The sequence below is a fragment of the Hevea brasiliensis genome, chromosome 2, assembly GCF_030052815.1.
Source record: "Hevea brasiliensis isolate MT/VB/25A 57/8 chromosome 2, ASM3005281v1, whole genome shotgun sequence".
NCBI lineage: Eukaryota > Viridiplantae > Streptophyta > Magnoliopsida > Malpighiales > Euphorbiaceae > Hevea > Hevea brasiliensis.
In genome coordinates, this window is record NC_079494.1 from 80,390,942 (window position 1) to 80,412,675 (window position 21,734).

Consider the following 21,734-nt stretch of genomic DNA (forward strand, 5'->3'; position numbering starts at 1 on the left):
TTCTATTTAAGTCCAAAAAAGTCAAATATTGGTGAACTCTGCTTTTCATGTGACTGCATAGAAATCATTATCTTGAAATTGGAGATTACCCTGAAGGAATGGAGATTAAACGTTTATATGTATTTAATCAGAAAAGTAAATCTGTATTTAATACTAGGAGACGCAGCCATCAACAAGCAATTTTTTTATTTAACCTCAAGATTTGTGTTCTGATTTGGCTAGTTTTAGTTCAAGTTCTCTTGGTTGAATGTTTCATAAAGCAATGTGAATAATTTGGTTGGGCTTTAAAGAAGGTAGTATTGTATTGGGGCTAATTTTATTTGGATGATTTTCTGCATATACAAATGCTAGATTTTCTTTTGTGAATAAGTATTTCATTTTAATTTTACTTGCATGGATGAAATAGAAGGGTGTCATGCAGTTAAAAAAGCATTAGCATGACCATGGAAGTGCATCATTGAACAATGAATAGGTAGAGCTAGAAATGTTAAGGATAGGTGAGTGGGAACATAACTAAAACATGTGGATGGTGGTAGTCGGTGTAAAAAGTGTGCAGAAGCTTCATCTACTTGTGTGAAGGCTATGGGGTACCTTAGGGATTAAATATGATAGATGGGTAAACAGCTTTCAATCATGTTCTCATGTGTTGCTTGAATCTTCAGTTGTTACTTTTCTAGTAAAAAGGAAATGTCTATTTATTATATATAACACCATTTACAAAAACATTGTTGTCATAGAAATTGAAGTGGATGTAAAAATTAATTTGACCTGGTTTTCTAGATGCAAGGTACAGTCTTGTAACTTAAGCACAATGAGCAAGATTGAGACAAATTTTTAAAGATAAATTACTCATTTTTTGTGCAAATTTTGCACTATTTGTGTTGGAAGAACCTTAAAATTGTTCTTGATTCAAAGTGTAAACACTGCCAAATTGAACACAAAAGTTATGGAAATCCAGCTTTGCTTTAAACTATCATGAATAGATCTGTGATGCCAACTACATATTATGATTCTTTTGCAAGAATGAGTGCTGTTCTGGATCTTTCAAGTTTCACCTTAGTTCATTCCTTGTACGTATGCCTGTTACATGCATAAGAGAAAGAAGAGAAATAGTAATAAGCAATAGAAGAGTCAGGTAGGAAGTGTTTTGGAGGGAATGTTGTTAGTTTAGAAGGAAGTAGTTTAGAATAACAGAATTAGTTAGTAGCAAATGCACTATTCTTGTATAAAAGGAGAATCCTTATCTGTATTATTCATGCTATTCCAAGAATCAACAAACAAGAATACTCTTCTCTTATCTCTGAATATTATTTTTCTCTTCTCATCCAATCTATTTCTCTTCTCATCTACTCTATCTTCTCTTTTCTCACCTACTTCTCTTTCCTTTCTCATCCAATCTGTTCTTCTTTAGTTACTTGAGTTTTGAAGGTGTTCAAGGCTGATATGTAACAAGTAGTATCAGAGCTTGGTTCTGAGGTGGGATTGCTTCCAAACTTTCTTACTGAAGTCACAATTATGAGCAGATGAATGGGAGTCTCCTTAATTCCTGGTTTTTCCCTCTTTTTCCTCTAATTCTTCTTCTTTCTTCCCCTAAAATTTCTTTCCTTCTTTCGCTTTATTTTCTTCTTCTTCTCAACAGATCCTATTTCTTCATCTTCTTTCATTCTTGAAAATCTTGAATTAAATTTCTTTCTTCTTCTGTTAATTGCTAGTTTTTCTATTTTTCTTCTTCAATATTTCACTTCCTGCATTTCAAGAAACCTGTTTCTTAAAATTCTTGAAACTTTTGTTCTTCCTCCATTTTTTTCCCTATTTTCTTCTTTCTCGAGAACCAGACTTTTTCCAAATTTCAGAAATATTTGTGATAAAAAAAAAATTTCCTTTCCCTGAGTTCCTATTTTGCTTTCCAAGAATAAGATCTCTACTCTTTCTTGATTTTCTTGTTTTCTTGAAGTTCTTCCTTTCTCAATTTTCTTGGAAACAAGACACAATTAGTGTATCAGACCATGGGAACACAATCTTGGGAAGCAAAGATTTTTATGGGTATAAGTGAAATTCTTGATGGAAGATTAAGGAGAGAATAAGAAGAATTGGTGCAGAAATTAGAAAAAATTGACAAATTGTTTCTACAGAAATTAGAGAAGTTGAAAGAATCAATTCGTGAGGTAAAGGAGCAGATAACTGATGCAGATCAACTCCTTGGAACTCCTGGAAAGCCAAGTATGGAACAAGATGACTCAGGAGAAGATTTCAATATGAATGACTAGGAATATGAGGTGAAGAAAGAATTCCATCTTGACCAGGAGGGACGAGAAATTGATTTCTAGTCCAATTTCAATTAATCCAATTCCTTCAATTTTTTTTGGAATTCATGGGTATATGGACATCAAGCTCCCTAATGAAAGTGTTGCAATCTTAGATAATGAAGGGTGTTGTTTAGCTAGATATACAACTTCTAAAGAAGATGATATGGCCATCAAAGTTTTGCACAATCAACATACTATCCAAGTAAGATATGTTGGTGGGGAGCACCTTGGTGCAGTTTAGTACAATTTGTTGGTGGGATTACTGAACAAACAAGCTACAGAAATGGAAGTTGAGGAATCTTTTTTATCATTTGGCTATGTTTAAGATGTCTATCTCATGCCTTATGAAGTAAAGATTGGTAGCAGTGTCTTAGAATTGAGAAATTGCAATCATTTACTGCTCAAAGAGACTGACTTTGAAATTAGGAGAAGGTAGAGGAAGAAGTGTTTCTTCGGATACTGCAATCATCTACTTGCTCAAAGAGAATGAGTTTGAAATGAGGAGAAGGCAGAGGAAGAAAATCAGTGCCTTGTTGCAGCTATTTGTTTGCCCAATGACTCTAAGTTGCTGCTTCCAGTGTTATATTGCTGTAAATGATGTTCACCTGCAAAGTTCTAGCTGAGGTGTCATTTGAGAAGTCAGAACCTTCATTCCTAAAGGCCTAGTTCCAGATTTTCAACCTTCTTGGGGACAAGAAGTTTCTAATGGAAGGGGTGTTGTTGCATGTAGAGGAGAAAGAAGAGAAATAGTAATAAGCAATAGAAAAGTCGGTAGGAAGTATTTTGGAGGGAAATGTTGTTAGTTTGGAAGGAAGTAGTTTAGAATAACAGAATTAGTTAGCAGCAAATGCACTATTCTTGTATAAAAGGAAATTCCTTATCTGTATTATTCATGCTATTCCAAGAATCAATAAACATGAATACTCTTCTCTCATCTCTGAATGTTCTCTTTCTCTTCTCATCCAATCTATTCTCTTCTCAATTAATCTATCTTCTCTTTTCTCATCTACTTCTCTTTTGTTTCTTATCCAATCTGTTCTTCTATAGTTATCTTGAGTTTCTAAGGTGTTCAAGGCTGATATGTAACAATGCCTTCTCTATTAGGTGCCACAAGAAGTTGTGAGAGTGAAGATTCTATTTTATGTATGGGATCCTTGTATTTTTGACTGCTTCAAAGATGAAGCTCTCAATCTTTTGACAAGTGTGTGCAAAGCAAGAGTTGAGTGTAGATGTGCTGGAATCAATTGGAAGGTATTGCCCAGGTAAAAAGAACTTGTGAACGTGCTAGTAAAACATTATAATCTGATGGTTAGTCTATTTGAATATGACATTCTAGATACTGTAGGATTTGTAGCTATTCCAAGATGTCTTCTATATACATGTTGTTGACATATGATGTACTTTTGACATGGAACTATCACTGAATCATCAATGCCATCTGCTTGAAAATGTCTTTTAAGCATTGCTATTGTTGGATCACAAGTGTGATTTCATGGGAGATCTGCATTGACAACTCAACAACTTTGATGATTAATTTGCACTTACTTTTGTGAATAGCATAAGACAGAAATCACCTTTCACTCCATGCTTATTTGTAATAGAGATCTATAGGCTTGAGGCTGGGGGTGGGCAACATCCTGTCCAAACTGAGTAAACCAACCTATTTTGAATGGTTTATCATTTTAATTGGTTGGTTTTGGTTCATAAACGTGATTAATCGAGCTAAACCAAATCGATCCATTTAATTGTTATATTCATAATGTTGGACTTCCTGGTCCAGAATAACATGAAGGGAAAACATTATTAACTAAAGCCCGAGCCCGCCTGGCCCGCCTGGCCACCTCATTTGCTAGGCTATAAAAGCTCATTGTGTGATTCAACAATAAAGATAAACCTGCATGATAAGAGGAGTGTTCTCTTCTTTCACAATTTTGATGTGAGACAACATTCTGCAAGGGACAGATCTGTGGAATGCAATCCGACAACATTCTCCAAAAGAAAAGGGGCAACACCTGCTTCCTATAAGAGGAAGTTTTGCCTTTATCTCTCTGCATAATTAGGCTCTTGCTTCCTGTATAAGCTTTGTCTAGCAAGTTCAAAAATAAAACAGCTCTAAATTGAAGAGTTGCTAATTGTTGGGTTGGGTTGACTCGACTGACATTGTAATCTAAATTATTTTAACCCAAAATTTTTGGTTTAGTAGTTTCCTTGGTTGATTTCAGTTGGGAATATTCCGACCTAACTATATTGGATTGGTTAACTATTGTATCCCTTCCAAAGACAAACTCTTTTTCAGTTACAGCTTCTCTATTTTTAACTGGAGGAAGATTTTTCCCTCAAATTATATTCATATTTTAGTGGAACATTTGATTGGGAATATGTGCAGGCTATGAGTGCTCATAGTGGTAAACTTTCTAATTTATGCTGCTCAATGAAATGCTTGCATTAACCAATGACAGAAACCTAGAAATCATGCGTTTCATCAAGGTTCGTTTCCTTATAATGGCAGAATATACGAGATTATTGCGGATGGTAAAACACTGAGTTATGGGATATCCTGAGCTTCTCTAATGTCTTTCTTAAGGAATCATATTGCAGTACACTTGTAGGACATGATTCATGTGACATTTTTTCACGCATATGGATGGACGTAATGCACAAAATTAAGTCAGTCTCATGATATTCCCCTGTTCCCCTCCTTTCGCTCTCCCGTTACATTCCCAAAACCAAACCAAAGCAGGGAGTAGTTTAACTGCTACAAGACCAGAAATTCAAGGAACAACAGGCACAAAACTGCAGAAAGCCAGAAACATGCCATACTGCATAAGAAAATAAGGCAACACAAGTAGATTACAAAGCACTGTCCCCTCTTAAACATACGTGATTTAGATCGATTAACTTCCATGAAGCCTTCTATAATTGAATTAAATACATACTTCAGTTTACCCCGAAAAATTTCCATCCTCATTATCAACATAACTAAGCTCATCACACCATCATTGCAACTTCCTCACATAAGAATCAAAAAATAATAATGCATATGCTCCCAAGTTTCATTATACATTTTTCATTATACATTAACTGCACATTAATCAACACCACAAAGATTTTACTAAGAATGTGTATGCTGGTCTGAATTCCACTGGCTTCTGAAGAGAAAGCACTGGGTGTAAGGATAACAACTATACAATAGCGTCCTCTATGAGCTGGTTTGGCAAATAGGAGATGTTTATGACTGCATAGTGAGTGAACAAAACCATATCTTAAGTATTTATAATTGTGCAGAATTAATGAGTGAATTATGTTGTTCTCATTCAAGAAGTCATTTAGCTTCCAAATGCCTTGATTGTAAGCTGAATTGTGAGGCCATCTCATAAATGCTAAGAATTCACTTAGGTTTCTTGGATGAAAAGCATTACTGTTGAGAGCATGCTGCACTTCTATTTTGTTGGCGTTTTTTCTGTGCTCTAATCTATCAGAGCCATAGAGGTCTTTGTGAAATTTAGTTTTGGCAGTGTTGTCAAGACGCGCTCGCTTAAGCACCCAAGCGAATGATGCATCATCAGGCGGGAAATTATTAAAAAAAAAAGTTGACAAAAGAGAAAAGCTGATCTGATTTATTTTCACCTTTTTGGCATCCATAAGATGACTAGATTGAGTTTGCATGACATAATAAATGAAATTAAACATTGCATCTAAAATTTTAAATTATATTATGTGTTTTATGGTTTTTGCATTAACATTTTGTATGGTTAGGCGAATGCTTTGATCTTAATATATTATAAAATATAAATATGAAATTTGGTAATTTATTGATTGTGTAATAAGTTAGATTTTTTTTACATTATATATTTAACTAATAGCAATTATGTTCGTGCTTTGCGTGAGTTTACATTATTAACAATTTAATTTATTTTATTTTTAATACATAAAAATAATTACATTGGCATATATATTTAAATTACGTATATATACAGAATATATCGATAAAAAATAGTTTTCACAGTGGATATATTATGCTAATTTAATAATTGTGTGACATATATATTTTGTATGTAAAATAGTTAAAAATATGTGATAGCTATTTTTTTAGTTGACTTTGATATTTATAAATTAATTAATTAAACATATTATAAATTTATTAAAGTGGTTTAATTAAATGTCTTATTAATTATATTTTATATATTTAAAATTTTAAATATAAAAAAATCATAAAATAGAAAATTAGTAATATACAATCAACTTTCAATAATTAATGATATAATTAATATGATTACATTTTTAAATTCATAATTAACTTTAAATAGATATTAATTTTTCAATTTAAAAGAAAAATATGTTAATTGTATAAAAAAATTAAAAAATTCTTAAAAAAAAAAATGTTTGTAGCTTATAAGAGTCGCTAAGTATGAGGTAGATAGATAGATAATAAAATATAGTCAAACTAAGGCCTTCTAAATTAATTTTTTTTTTGTCGAAAAAAATGCATTGAAGGGGATTACATGGGAATGAAACATCCCTAAAAGTTAAAGAAATTAATAGATGAGCTGTTGATTGAAAGAACGCTTAACAAAAATAAAGGATACAAAACTTGTCATTCCAAACATATTAAAAATTTGGCTCATATTGCTTATTCAATACAATTTAATTATTATTCCAAATAGGTTAAAAAGCAAAGTCGCAAACATTATTTCAAAAACACAACTTATTTTCAAAGAAAAGGATGCCACAAAGGACTAAAATAGTATTTATAAGCAGTATTTCAATAATTAATATTGTCTTTCACCAAGCCATTGATTACCAAACTGTGCTCAAGAATCAAAGACTGGTTTGGAACAACCTTCTTAGGCACTACCACATGCAGCAGCGATGGAGAAGAATTACCATGGGAAATTGACCGTACAATGGTGAATTGAAAATTAAAATTATTAAAAATGGGTGTGATGTGTAAAATTTACCGGATAGGGGTGAGAAAAAGTCAGAACGTTAAAAACGCTATTATTAGTAGCGTTTTAATGTCAAAAACGCTGTTAGAAATAGCGTCCAAATAAAACGCCAGTGACAATAGCGTTTTGGCACAATTTTCTACCAAAACGCTACTATAAATAGCGAATTTCGCAAAGCATTTCTACCCACAGAAAAAAAATTTTTTTTTTTTAAATATCAAAGTGTGAAAACGCTACTATGAGTAGCGAATTTCTGCCAAAAAAAAAATTTTTTTTTTTAAATATTAAAGTGTGAAAATGCTACTATGAGTAGCGAATTTCTGCAAAAAAAAAAAATTTTTTTAAATATTAAAGTGTGAAAACGCTACTATGAGTAGCGAATTTCTATGAAAAATTTTTTTTTTTTTAAATATTAAAGTGTGAAAACGCTACTATGAGTAGCGATTTTCACAAAGTATTTCTACCAAAAAAAATTTTTTTTTTAAATATAATAGTTTTATAAATTTAAAATATTAAAGTGTAAAATTGTAATTGTATTAAATTAACAAAAAATATGTAGTATAATTTTTATTAAAGTGTAAATAATTATTTTTATATATTTAAGGAAATTAAATGTTAAATGTAAAAGGGTATTGTGTAATTTCAAATTACTATAAATTTTATGTGAAAAAAATAAAAAAATATATACTATAATTTTTTTAAAAAAATATGTTAGTTTTATAAAATAACAATATTATTTGAACTAAATTTTTTGAATAAAAATTTAAATTGTAATTATTAAAAGAATAATTAATTTTATAGATTTAAATAAATTAAATGTTGTACAATTGAATGGAAAGTATTTAGCATCATACTCATATAAAAATTTGCAATAATTAATACAAGTTAAAAAAATTAAAATTGAAATTTATAATAAATTAAGTAAAATTCGTTGCTTTAATATTAAATTTTATTCTTATTATAATTAGAATAATTTATTTTGTTGATAGCAATTAATAAATTTAAATTTTAAAAGAAATGAAATTATTATTTATTATGTGTTGGCATGTATAACAATATAAAATTTAAATACTGTAATTGATTTTCAGTTAGTGCCAAATTAAGTTATTAAAAATTTGTAGGAAATTTAATTGTGCAAAAAATATAAAAATTGTCACTAACATATTGTAGCAATTGACTTAAAGCGAGAAATAACTTGAGAGAAGTTTTCATAATTAATATATAAATAATAACAAATATTTAAATAAGTCATGTGCCACAACCAGGTCTTCGTATATGTCGTCTCGGTCGAAAAACTCGATGTTCTCCCCCTTCTTGATGTTCTGCTGGATGACCTTGTGCATCTTTGGGTTGGCTAGCTTGCCCTTGATGTTGTCCCGATGATTCTCCCCGCAAAGATAATGCACAAAGACTTTGTTCATGGTATCCAAATAGACCCGCAGCAGATGGAATATGGCCTAAGGCACCAGAATGATATGGTGCAAAGTATTGTTCTGACCCTTATCCACTAAATTGACCTGACGTATACTGTGATGGCCCAATGCTTGATGCTCTGCCAAATGGAGCAAATAAGCCGCCGAATGGTGTTTGGTATTGACTCTCGAAGAAAGTCGAATGTGCTTCTGTTTTGCATTTGAGTTTGATATGACATCCATGGTGCTGATGGGCCAGGCATTGATGGGGTAGCCATCCAACCAGTGTAATGAGCAGGGTTAGATAGTGCAGGAGCCGAGGGAATAGGATCAGAATGATCAGGCGCTGATGTGATGCAGTAAGGGTGGAATGCAACAGGTGGGGGCAAAGCATCATCGGGAGGAGAGGCTGGACGCACTGGATGTTGACGACTTCGAGCAGGACGTGATCGGCGTCGTGCTGCTCTTTGTGAGGGCTCAGGCTGGTTGATGGGTTGGTCCTCTTCTAATTCATCATTAAAGGTTGTTGCTTGAGGTGCGGATTGAGGAGGTGGCATTTGGCAAAGTCGACTTTCTTCCTCTAGAGCAATCATCATTTTTCTTAATGTACGTTTAACTTCAGCCACATTTTCTGTTGATGGGTTCTGTAATTTTAGCAAACAATCCTCAATTGCATCCTCCTGTAAAAATATGAAGTCCATGTATTATGTTACAGTTTGTGTTAAACACTGTAATTAAAAATTATTATTACTAAGTATTTAATAATGAAAAAATATGTATTGTAAATGATTACCACACAGCCAATGGCAGCTCCACTTATTGAGATCCAACGTCTTGCAACTCGACGATACCACTCCATATATTCAGAATGATGGTGGAGTGGTTGTGCCATTTCTTGCCCTTGAACAATGTAATGTTCTCGCCTATTCCAACGATTAATGTACGTCGCATGGTGGTGCGCCCAATTACTCTCACTAAATCGGAGAGTAATCTCATGTAACTCATCTGTTTGCATCGGTCGTCGTGGAATAGGTTGGGCCAAATCAAACTGCCTCATCACTCTATCAGGCTGGTGCCATTCAATAATATGGAAGCAAATTAATGGCACCACTGCCTTCCATATGGGACGACCCTGTATGCACATGTCGGGCAGCTCATCCAACAATTCCTCATTATATGGTTCCCATGTAATCTGCAAGTGAAAATGAGCAAAACATGAAGTATTAAATTTGCAAAACATAAAGTGATTAATATAGGAAAAAAATATAACACTATTTTAAGTCAGATTTTGCGAATTTTGATTTACATCTTCAGGTCGCATTCGATCAAGATTGTATCGAATTTGTTGTAGTACATGGGTTGTAACTTCAGTGATTTGTCGAGCTCTACTCCACCTGTTAGTTGATAAGAAAATTTAAAATATAATGCAATAAAAATCAATTTTTTGATTGTTTAATGGAAAAAAATATAAATTTAGTTACATACCTAGCACCTAGGGGTGCATCATGAGGTGCCGATGGATCTCTTATTGATGGAGAGATTATTTTAAATCTCTCCCAAGCCCAGATTTGCAATATGAACAGGGGTCCTGAAATCTCCTTTGCTTCAGTAACTGCAACACGACAAAGCTCACGATAAAGGAAGGCTAAGCAAGCTCCACCCCAACTGTATGTCGCAGCTTGCCTCAAGTCTTCTAATAGGGGTAGGAACATCAAGTTCACACGTGAGTTTGTCTTGTCGGGAAATATCGAACCGATGAGTCGTAATATGAATGCTCTTGCATGCCATAACACTGTTAAATCATCAGCTTCATGTGGAATAGCTCCAAACTCATCAGTTAGCCATGATAATTTTAATGTATGTCCTCGAATCATTTCTGGAGGTGGTCTAGCTCCCAACAAGAGCTCACAAACTTCTGGCCATTCAGCTCGTGACATTCCAGTTACTGCAGAACCATGTATTGGCAATCCGGTGATAATGCCAACATCTTGAAGACTGATTGTGCACTCCCCAATTGGCATCATAAATGTATGAGTTTCCGGTCGCCATCGCTCTACAAAGGCACTAATAAGGTGCCAGTCAATGGGAAAAAATCCCAATCTAGCAATTCCAATAAATCCAGAATCGTGGAGATGAGGAATAATTCGGGCATCAATGTCAGCATGCAATATGTTCCCCTGCCTTCTACATGTAAGCACCTCATGCTCCATTGTACCAGACCAAATCCCTTCAGAACGGTGTTGTGACTGGAGTCGTAGAAGCTCTGGATCAATTGGACCTGGCACAATGTAATCTCTTCTTGTTTGTTGATTAGCCATACCTATTCATTATATTAAATATACATTTTCATTTTGTATTTGTGACAGGTAAAACAATACACATATTTTCCTTATACAGTAAATAAAACATGAATGGTAACAAAAATATTTAATACACGTATAAAATGTTATAAATAAAAATTTCTCATTCAATGCATTAATTAATAAGTCTACATTACATAGTCAATGCAAAGATAAAAGTACATCATTGTTTACTACATCAACATTGTTTACTACATCAACTAATTAGGTCAGTCTGACTATTTGATTTACAGGACATGATCTAATTAGCTCGTCATAAATATCTTTCTCCAATGTGTAGTCGATTTTAGGTAAACAGGGCTTTACCAGAGTATGTTTCTTCCTATCACGCATTTTTATACCACTCGCCCGACACATTGTCCTTGTAGCGACCCAATTAACATATTCTTTGACAAATCCTTTAAGAAGTAGTAAATATGATGGGGTGCGGTTAGCTTCTAATTTTCGCCATACACTGTCAAGTATGCCTTTATCCTGGACACAACTAAAAGCTGACTTTAAAGCCAAATATCTAGGTTTATCTGTTAATAGCTCTCCTTCCCATATGATTTGTTGAATTAGCCCATTCACCCTTATCATATGCTTAACAATGCAGAGTAGGTAATCTCCTGTAGTTGATGGTGTTACTTCCATAGGTAGATTAATCAAATTCCTAATTAAACCATGTACTCTTGCCCGCTGTTGTTGACTGACAATTCTTTTCGGAGTGCGCATTATACGAGCCATTATTTCATCTAAGTCATAAATAAAAGAGAGCATAATAAATATATACAAAATAAATCATAATGCAGTAATTATATTAAATAATGCAATAATTTAAGATAAAATTGAAAAGTACGTAACCTAACAACAGGGGGGTAATAATACACATAAAATGAAAACATAATAATGAAAACTGTGTCCAACAATTTATGATAATAATACAAAGTATTTGAAAATAGTGTCCTTCAATGGATTTTAGACGGATCCCCTCTCTTTTGAATCACCATCCAATCCATTTCATTCATCTTCCTTAAAGAAGTTGGTCTTCCTTTAGACCTTTTCCTATTTGGGTCAGGTACAAGGATTGGATCATTGTCTGTTGGCCAATCATCATGATGTCCAAGTGCATGAAACTGCCACTCATAGCACTTAAGCGTTCGTTCCAATGTATAATAATTTGAAACGTATTGCTCATAATTAATTGACATTGATTGGCATGCTGCTATGACATGAGAACATGGAATACGTATCTCTTGAAACTTCTCGCATGTGCATGTCCTCTCATAAAGTTTGACGATGTGGTTGTCCCCAGTTCTATCCTTCCAAACTTCAAATTCACCACAATCGCGATTAAATAATCGAACATTAAGTGAGTTTGCTTCATTCAAATTTTCATTCAAAATTTGACGACATGCCGGTGTTAAGTTGAAGCCCAACTGCAATTGTTCGCGGAAGGTCGTGCGGCGTGTGTCAAAATATTAGACACATTGGAAAAATATTTTCTCTACCATTGTAGTTATTGGTAGTGCACGAATCCCCTTAAGCATTCCATTAACTGACTCAACGGTATTGGTTGTCATGGAGCCATACCTTTTTCCTCCATCATGAGAACGTGTCCATTTCTCCAATGGTATATTTCTGGCCCATTCAAATGTATCTGGATGCTCGCTCTTGATTGTGTCCATGGCATCAAAAAATTTCTTTTTCTGAATTTGGTGAGCTGTTAAAAAAAAATTGACATTTTTTGTATTATATAAAATTGAAAATGCAATTAATGCTTGCAAAAATAATATTCTTTGGCAAAAACTAACCTGCCTTTCGGAGAGCTTCTTTCATGTCAGGATTTTTAAACTTCGTGTTATAATTGCTCAGTACGTGTCTTAAGCAAAGATCGATGATGTCCATTAGAGGCTGCCACCAATCTTGCTGCATTTCTTTTTTAATGGCAATATGTCTGTCTGATATAACACAAATATCAGAACGATCAGTCACAAACACCCGTAAACAAGACATGAACCAATCCCAGTTCCTTGTATTTTTACAATCAACTATTGCCCATGCAATAGGAAAAATATGGTTATTGTCCCAATTCCGTGAGCACAAAATAAACACCCTTTGTACTTTCCATATAAAAATGTGGAGTCTATAAAAATAACTGGCCGACAGTGCTTGAAACCTTCAATTGTTTGTTTGAATGCCCAAAACATCCTATCGAAAACCCGATTCTCAGGTTTTAATTTATTATTAACAAACAGAGGGTCATCTTCAATCAAGAACGAAGAATCGGGGTTGTGTTTGCACAACGCAAGCATGAATTGACGCAATCTTGTAAAAGATTCCTCCCAACCACCAAATATCTTAACAACTGCATCGTGTCTAGCCTTCCACATCTTCCGATAACTCGGCATATATCCAACCTTATCTTTGATTTCTGCTTGTAACGCAGATATCTTCACATTTGGCTGTTCTCGTACAATTGCTAGGATGAAATTAGATAAAAATTTGCTATCCAATTGCCTATGATCTTGTGAGATTGATGGATTAACACATGTATGGGGTCTGTTATATAGAGTAATTTTCCATATATCAGATCCTTCCCGACGAGACGCACGCATTCTCCACTTACAATTGTTGTTTCTATATTTGCACCTTATAGCATACGTTTTGCTCTTTGTATCATCATAAGAAAAGTCATGGTGCCTAAGTAAATGATATTCTTTGGCAGCTCTTTGGACAGCCTCTCTAGACGGAAATGTCATTCCAACTTCAAACTCATTCGATGGATCCCACATTGAACTATATTGCGGTTTTGACCATGGATCAACTGTTAGCAATGAAAAATCTAATTCACAGTAAGGTGGAGGATGGACAATAGGCATTATTGGGTTTGCAACATGAGTGTTATAGTATGAAGGCAAGTTGACTACTACCTCATTATCATGCTCAACATCCTGATTGAAGTCTGCCTCATCACTATCAATCCATTGTTCATCAGAATCCTCTTCATCGACACCATTATTGGGGCAATTATGACTATCAGAAAAGTATGATTCGTTTGATTCGTACACCCATCGACGTTCACAAATATCTTCAGATTCATTGATAACCCCCAAAACATTATCCTCAAACGTACTACTATCAAGTTCAGATGATTGATAGCGAACAACTACCTCATCAGTAGTACCAACATTTGATGGTCCCGCTTCATCAACAACATTTCTAGATGCATCCGGTCGAAAAATATCAATATATAATTCTATCGATGACATACCTCCAATTTCATCAATAAAATTAAACATAATATTTACATCATCATCGTTAGTCAAACCCATACAATCCCATTTCACTGAACCATCTCCTTCAATTGGTTGTCTGAAAAAGATATTCGATATAAATTCACACCCAACTTCAAGATCAATTGCACGTACTATTTTCATACCTAAAGTACCAAAATCCATGTGTCTACCAATGGTAATGACTGTTGATGAACCCCCACAATAGTCGCAGCCTTCACCATCAATAATAATTTCTCCATCCCAATATAAGGTAGCAAACGATGGAATTGACATTTTTCTGATTAAATAAGAATCCTAGTTATTTGAATGACACATAAGAAAAATTATAATTAATAGTATTGCCTAACTTTATAAAAAAAAAAGGAATTCAAATAAATATGCAGTTTGGTTCTTTATTTCGGCCAAACCTATTAAATTTTTAATTCAAATCTAAAATTTTTTAAAAAAATCAAACCTAATGCTGCTGCGGTTTGATTCGGTCACCTAAGAAATTCTATAAGTACTCGGATAAACTGTCCGGTTCACCTCATATATTCAACTAAATGTGTTGAAAAAAAATAATAAAATGAATCGAACCACTTTGGTTTTCTGGTTCGATTCATTTAATTATTTTTTGATTTTCTGAATTCTCATAATCGATTAGGATAACCATAAATATTCAATTATTTTAATTTCTTTTATTTTTTTTATTTTTGTTTGAACTATCAACTTAATAATATTCATTTATATTATATATTCTCTACATTATTTATTATAATATATTATAAACACTATTTTGTTTGAAATTTTTTCTTCTTTCTATAATTTTAACATTAAATATTTCTAATCTACATATTCAACTACTATATTTAAAAAAAAATATATATCTTTTATGTTTTAACTAATATAAACTTTATTTCGACTATTTATGGTATTTATTAATTTTTTTTAATTATATTAAGAATATAATATTATATTATCTATTTTATTTTATTCTTTAATATAATATATTATAAACTAAATTTCCTATTATTTTTCTCTTTTTTCACTAACTTTTACAATTTTTCAAAGTGTATATATATATATATATTCGAATCTTAACCTAGTACTAAATTTTTTTTCAATTAAACCACTATTTAGATTAAATTAACTTTTCCTATTATCCTTAAATTTCTAATTTACATTAAATTTATTTTCTTTCATAATTAAACTTTTTATTAAGAATATACTATTATCTTATCTATTTCATTTCATTCTTTTATATAATATATCATAAAAGAATTTTCCTATTCATTTATTCTTTTATATAAAATTTTATATTTTTAATAAATTTCATCATTTATTAAAATATTATACTATTATTGATATATATATATATATATATATATATATATATATATATATATATATATATATATATATTTTGTTAAAAATATTTCCTTTAATTTTTAAGATTATCTATAAACTAGTTAAAAATTATAAAAATTAAATATATATTATTCAAAAAAATTCATGTCAAAATATTAATAATAAATCACTCATTTTTCTTCTAATATATGACAATATCACCTAATATTTATAAAATATTACTCAACAACTACATATAAATACATACATATTTAAACAAATATAAACACTCAAATATTTAAATAATGCATGCATATTTAAACAAATATAAACACCCAAATATTTAAATATAATATATATTTATTTCCTTAAAAAACTAAAATACGTACTAGGATGCAAACACAACAAAATTTCTTGGTCCACCGAACAGCTCCACCACCTGCTTCAACAAGCAGTTCCGCGAGAAGGGAGAAGCAGCTTGAACATGGGAGAAGAAAGGGAGTAAAAGAGAGGTACGAATGAGAGAGACGAGAGAGGCAGTGGTGCTTAAATCAGTGGGAGCTTGGGACGCTAGTTTGAGAAGCGTCCACTGTGGTTCTGCCTTGACGGGACACGACGGGACGCCACGGGCACGCGATGCAGGAGACGGGGCTGCACGACGGGGCTGCATGACCAACACGCAAGCGAGTGCGGTTGATGCAGAATCTCGGTGGTTGTGTTCTTGGCGCTCGTTCTTTCGGACATGAATCCGCTGGGCGTGAATGCCGCCGACGCTTGTGTTAGTAGCGTCAAAGCTGCTGGATGCCGGAGGCTTCACCGACGCCGACGCTTGTGATAGTAGCGCCCAAAGCGCTGGACGTCTTTGGACGCCGGGGCGCTTGTTGTTAGCGTGCGGGGCGGTTGGACGATTTTCTTGTTTGCGTGCGACCATGGACGCTTACATTAATAGCGTGCAGGCAGTGGGACGCTTCTTTGACTAGCGTCCGGGCTTGCACGCCATTGTTGATAGCATCCCACTCTAAAACGCTATCTTGACTAGCGTCTTTATTTTCTCCCCACCCCGTTTCGGTAAATTTGGGATTATCGACCCTTTTTCCTTAATTTCGTTCTCACGGCACACTTCTACGGTAATTTCCCCAATTACCATCATCTTCATCTTTTATATAGTAACCTTCAAGTATGTAACCTTCTTCTATAGTGATTCCCAATATATCAATCATGTTAGACCAACACTGTTTACCAATCAAGCGGAGATAGCTTAGCAGCAGCCATGGCGTAAAACTGTCTCACCATTAAGGAAAAAGAAATGATCTCTCTAGTACAAGGTTGAAGTTGGATCAAAGAGTCTGATGATTGTTCATCTAACTTTAATCGAGCAATGAGATTTGAGCTGGAGGCCAACGGGATTACCATGGCCCCAGCTTGTTGCTGCTAAAATAGCAATCAGAAGAAGGAGGTTGAGATTACAAGCCATTTGCAAAGGAATGACTAAGGAGAGATGGTAATTGTTGAGAGGATTCTTGTAACTATTAGATTTATATAGTAAAAATGAATTGTGTCACATTACATGCATGGAGTGGAGAGTGGAGGATGAAGAGGCTAAGGGAGATGGAGAGGCAATTGCAACTTTTAAGTGTATTTAACGGCATATAATAATTAGCATGAAATAAATATATTTTAGCATAATTGTCAATCAACTTTATATACATGATGATTAAATAAATTATTAAATTTCAAGTGCTTTACGTTTTTTTTCCATCTATTTATCAACAAGAAATATTTTCACATTATTTCGAACGATTATTCTTTTATTTTTTTTTTTATTAAGGTCATCTTCATGAGAATTCTTGAACGTTTATATGCTAAGAAACTATTTCTGTATGCAATTATTTATTTGGAATTTCATTTTATTTACTTGTATTACCAGATTGTGAATCCTCTACATTCTTCTTAACTAAGTGATTTTTTTTTTTGTTAAAATTCACTTATTTCTCCTAATTAAAATTAGAAGTTGACAAATAGAGTGAAAAAATTGCTCTTATTCTTTGCTTTATTATAAGAAAATTGAAAAATATTTTTAAAATTTATAGAAATTGTTAAGTAGAAAAGAGAAAATTACCTTTGTCCTTTGCTCCATATATATATATATATATCAATTAAAATAAAAAAAAGTCAAAGTTTCTAATATATGGAAAAATATATTTGATAATTCATAGGAATTGCCATGTAGGAGTGAGAAATTTGGATTGTCCTTTGCTTTTATATATTAATATAGATTATTTATCATTTTAGAATAAATTAGCGCCTCACATCGCTTTAGTGACTGCCTAGGCAAGTGTTTAACGCCTTAGGCGATGGAGGACCTTTTACCTTAAGGGCGTCTAGCACTTTTGTAACACCCCTATTTGCATAGCTTGGTATATTTTACTGTTCCGATGACCGGTATCGGTCTGGACAATTAAGGGGATTAGAACTATGTCTAAGACACCTAGATAAGTCCTGAACGCAAATAATTAGTAATCGCCAAATAGTTAAGTATAAAGAATAAAAACAAAGCATAAAAAAGTTAAATGAGCCGGGAGTCACAGCGATGGGTGACCTTCGCAGGAAATGACTACGAGGTCAGTCTAAACTCAAATTTCGAACCGAAAAATGTGATGCCACAGTCCTTAGGACTAATGCAAACACAGTGAAAAAGAGAAAATCATGAAAAAGAGTTGTTAAGCAGGTCAAATAATTAGGTAAGTGATCCAGAAGAAATACCGAATAACTTGCAAACTGGATTGAACCGGTAAGAGGCGATTTGGTCAATTCACCCCTGGAGCTGACTCCTGACCTAACTGTCCAATAAAATCTGAGAAATGAAAATTTTGAAATATAAAATTAAATTAATGAAGGATGGAAAAAAAAATGAAAAAGAAAAGAAATTCAAAAATAAAATGCTTTATGACATCACTCTCATGACATCATGTATGATCACATAAATAATTTTTCCATTTAATTACCATTTTGACCAAGTCAATTTTATGATAAATACACATAAAAACAAATTAAAAGAAAAAAAAAACAATTTGGGTCTTCTTGTGTTGCCGTCCTGATCTATTTTCGCTCTCTAATCTCTTTCATTTCCACCATGGGAGCTCACCTCAAGCTCTCATAAACCTTAAGTTTAGCCACAAATTTCCCTAACCCCCTTAAGTAAACTTTGCAAGTGGACCTTGATATGAAGTTTGGATGTCATTAAAACCAAGGAAGTGAGGAAAATTGAAGGATAGAAATTCTACTATAAGGTAAGATTTCTTTCTACCTTGAATTGTTAAGTTATCTTTGAATTAAGGTTGTTAATGAGAAATTTAGCTTATGAAGTGAAAGAAAATATGGGTTTATGGAGAGTTGAAATTTCATCCAGCCCTAGGCCCTTAGGGTTTTGATGATGTTTATGTGAATTAAATATGTAATTAGGCTTGATTGAATGTGTAGAAGTTGAATATTTACTTTAAGTGCATCAATTTAAACATATTCTAAAATTAGGGTTTTGAGCATGTGAAAAATTAGAGAAAAAGTTGAGAATTGGTCAATTGATATAAATGACCTTATTTGAGTTGAGAAATGGTCAATTGTGACCATTTGTGGTGTGTGTGAATTGTTAGAACCAAGTTTCAATTCAGATTGGTTAAGGTCAATATGCAGACAACTTGACCTAGGTCCCTTTCAGGGACCAAAACTAAAAATTTACCAACCCAATTGGTGTGAGGCCAATTGGGAATGAAACTAGACACAAAATGGCACATTTTTCATTCAGGAATCATACCCAGAAAGTGACCATAACTTAGTGAACAATTAGGCCAAATCCGGATTAGGGCACACTGACCTGTACAAAAATGACCAAATGAACAGTAGTTACGTAAATGACCATAACTTGGTCTAGTAAGGTCCAAATGACCTGAATTTTATACTGATAGAAAGCTGAGACATAGACCTACAACTTTTATGAAGAAAACAAACCCAAAATTTGACCATAACTTATCCAACAACACACAAAAATTGCCAATATCCAGAAAATGCCTAGAATTCTGGGTAATACCAAATTCGGCCAGCCATGTTCAAATGGCCATAACTTAGGCTACAAAACTCCAAATGGAGTAATTCAAAAAGGTAAATGAAGTTAAGACAATAAGGAACAACTTTGACGAAGGACACTTAGCCAAATTCTCACAGTAACTAGACTAATGGAACAGTAGAAAATAGGAGACCAAAACTGAAAAATTATAATTTCTCTTAGGAGACTTAGAAATTGAATTGGCAATCAATGCCAATAAAATTGATACCCAAAATGTGGTATATGGGTACAATTAGAACTAACAAACTTATTAAGCATAAGAAAGTCAATAAATTGACTTGAATAGTGTCGTGAATAGTAACCCCGAAATGAAAATTTCGAGAATGTTAGTTTAAGCATATTGGGGCTAGAATTAAGTATATATGAATTAATTATTGGAATTTAAGTATTAGAAATGGATACTGAAGCACTTTAAATTTATGTGTTTCAGTTGAAAAGGGATCTTCGAAAGAGAAACGAAAGTTTGAGTAAGTTGAGTCGACAAAAGAGATTTGTGCACAACTAGTTTTTAATTGAATTTGTTTTGAATATTTTACGTAATTAAATGATTTTATTTTCCTTATGCACTATGTTTATCAATTATGAGATTTATTTCAATGATTATTGAAATTGGTATAGCAAGCATGAGTCTAGTTTTGTGAAATATTATTTCAACAATTATTGAATATTGTTTTGGACTGGATAAATTATGTTTTGAATTGTGACGGACAATTTGCATGAATAAAATACAAAATTTTATTTTGGATTGTGATGAGCATAAAAAAAATTATGGAATATTGGAATTGATTTTGAATTAATATTGTGTTGTGATTTATGCTCACAAAAAAAAAAAAAAACAAAGAAATGCATGATATGGTTTTATATCTCACTATAGATGCTTGACTAGGTTATTACCCATCTCTATATCATTTGTTGATGAGACAATGGAGTTAGCTTTGTTTTGTTTTGAATAACATGGTATGTGCACAGGCTTAGATCCTCCTCTTATTAGAGGTTAGATCTAAGTAATTGTGATTGTCCCGTCGGAAGTTTCATTATTGTGTTGTATACTGTGCACGATGATTCGACTTCCCTGACCATAGAGAGTTAGAATTACCCCGAAGATGGCCCTTTCGGAGTAGTCTTGCATAGTTAGTGAGATAAAGAATGGATTTTAATTGATAAGAAATTGTGATTTAAAATGAGATTATGCACAAATGATTTTGTTAAAATAATTGTTTATTTCGAGAATTGCAGGAATTATTGTTATTGTTCAGTTGTGATTTGACAAATTGAAATTTTGATCAATGTTATTTTAACAAGTGACTATTATTATTGGCAATGAAAATTTTGACATTTGGAAATTGGTTAAATTTCGAGATTTTAAATTTTTGGTATAATTATTGTCAATGTATATTGTATTATATTTTAAATTATAGTTGTGCACCACTGAGTTTACCACTCAGCGATAGCTTTGTATGCTGACGCAGGTGAAAGTAAAGATAGAGCAACCGAGTGAGATTTTCGATAGTTGCGCCTTGAAGACTCATTGGAATTAGCTTCAGGTATATTATAGGTATACCCTTGTATATTAGATTTTGAATATGCATGTAAATATATGTGTATAAATTATTTGAGTAGATGTATAAAACTTTTGATATGTCATTTTGGGTGTGTAATGGAAATGCAAATTTAATTGTAACAATAATTTTAGTACCTTAATAAATGTATTATTTACTTTCTTCTGGAAATTGAAAAATTATGGACGATTTTTTTTATGATGAGTTTGGCTTGATAAGTGAATTGAATTGATTGTGATGAATGAGGATATGAAAATGAGTGTATTGGAGTTGTGGTTGTTTTGAAAATATTGGAAGTGTTTTTACAGGTGTTTGAAGAACTGTTTTTTCCAAATATGGATGGCACTCTGTCGAAATTTTTCTCAGATTTGCGTAAAAATAAAAATGAATAAAAATTTTAATTAGTTTTTAAACTTCAATTAAATAT

General features: G+C 32.7%; 1 protein-coding gene across 1 annotated transcript; it reads right to left on the bottom strand.

The window, feature by feature from the left end:
- Positions 1 to 8,500: 8,500 nt before the first annotated feature.
- LOC131177917 (serine/threonine-protein phosphatase 7 long form homolog) lies at positions 8,501 to 16,308 on the bottom strand. The gene is made up of 6 exons (XM_058143095.1): positions 16,018 to 16,308; positions 10,150 to 10,984; positions 9,971 to 10,058; positions 9,458 to 9,856; positions 8,770 to 9,344; positions 8,501 to 8,663 (listed from the first exon to the last, which is right to left on the bottom strand). The coding sequence occupies exons 2-6, from the start codon at positions 10,980 to 10,982 to the stop codon at positions 8,501 to 8,503; spliced, it is 2,058 nt and encodes a 685-aa protein (XP_057999078.1). The 5' UTR covers positions 10,983 to 10,984; positions 16,018 to 16,308.
- Between the last annotated feature and the right edge of the window lie 5,426 nt (positions 16,309 to 21,734).

Coding starts and splice junctions, on each gene's coding strand:
- LOC131177917 (XM_058143095.1), bottom strand. CDS start 10,982: ATGGCTAATCAACAAACAAGAAGAGATTACATTGTGCCAGGTCCAATT. Junction 9,345..9,457: donor GAGCTGCCATTGGCTGTGTG/GTAATCATTTAC, acceptor ATATTTTTACAG/GAGGATGCAATTGAGGATTG. Junction 8,664..8,769: donor GCCATCACAGTATACGTCAG/GTCAATTTAGTG, acceptor CCATGAACAAAG/TCTTTGTGCATTATCTTTGC.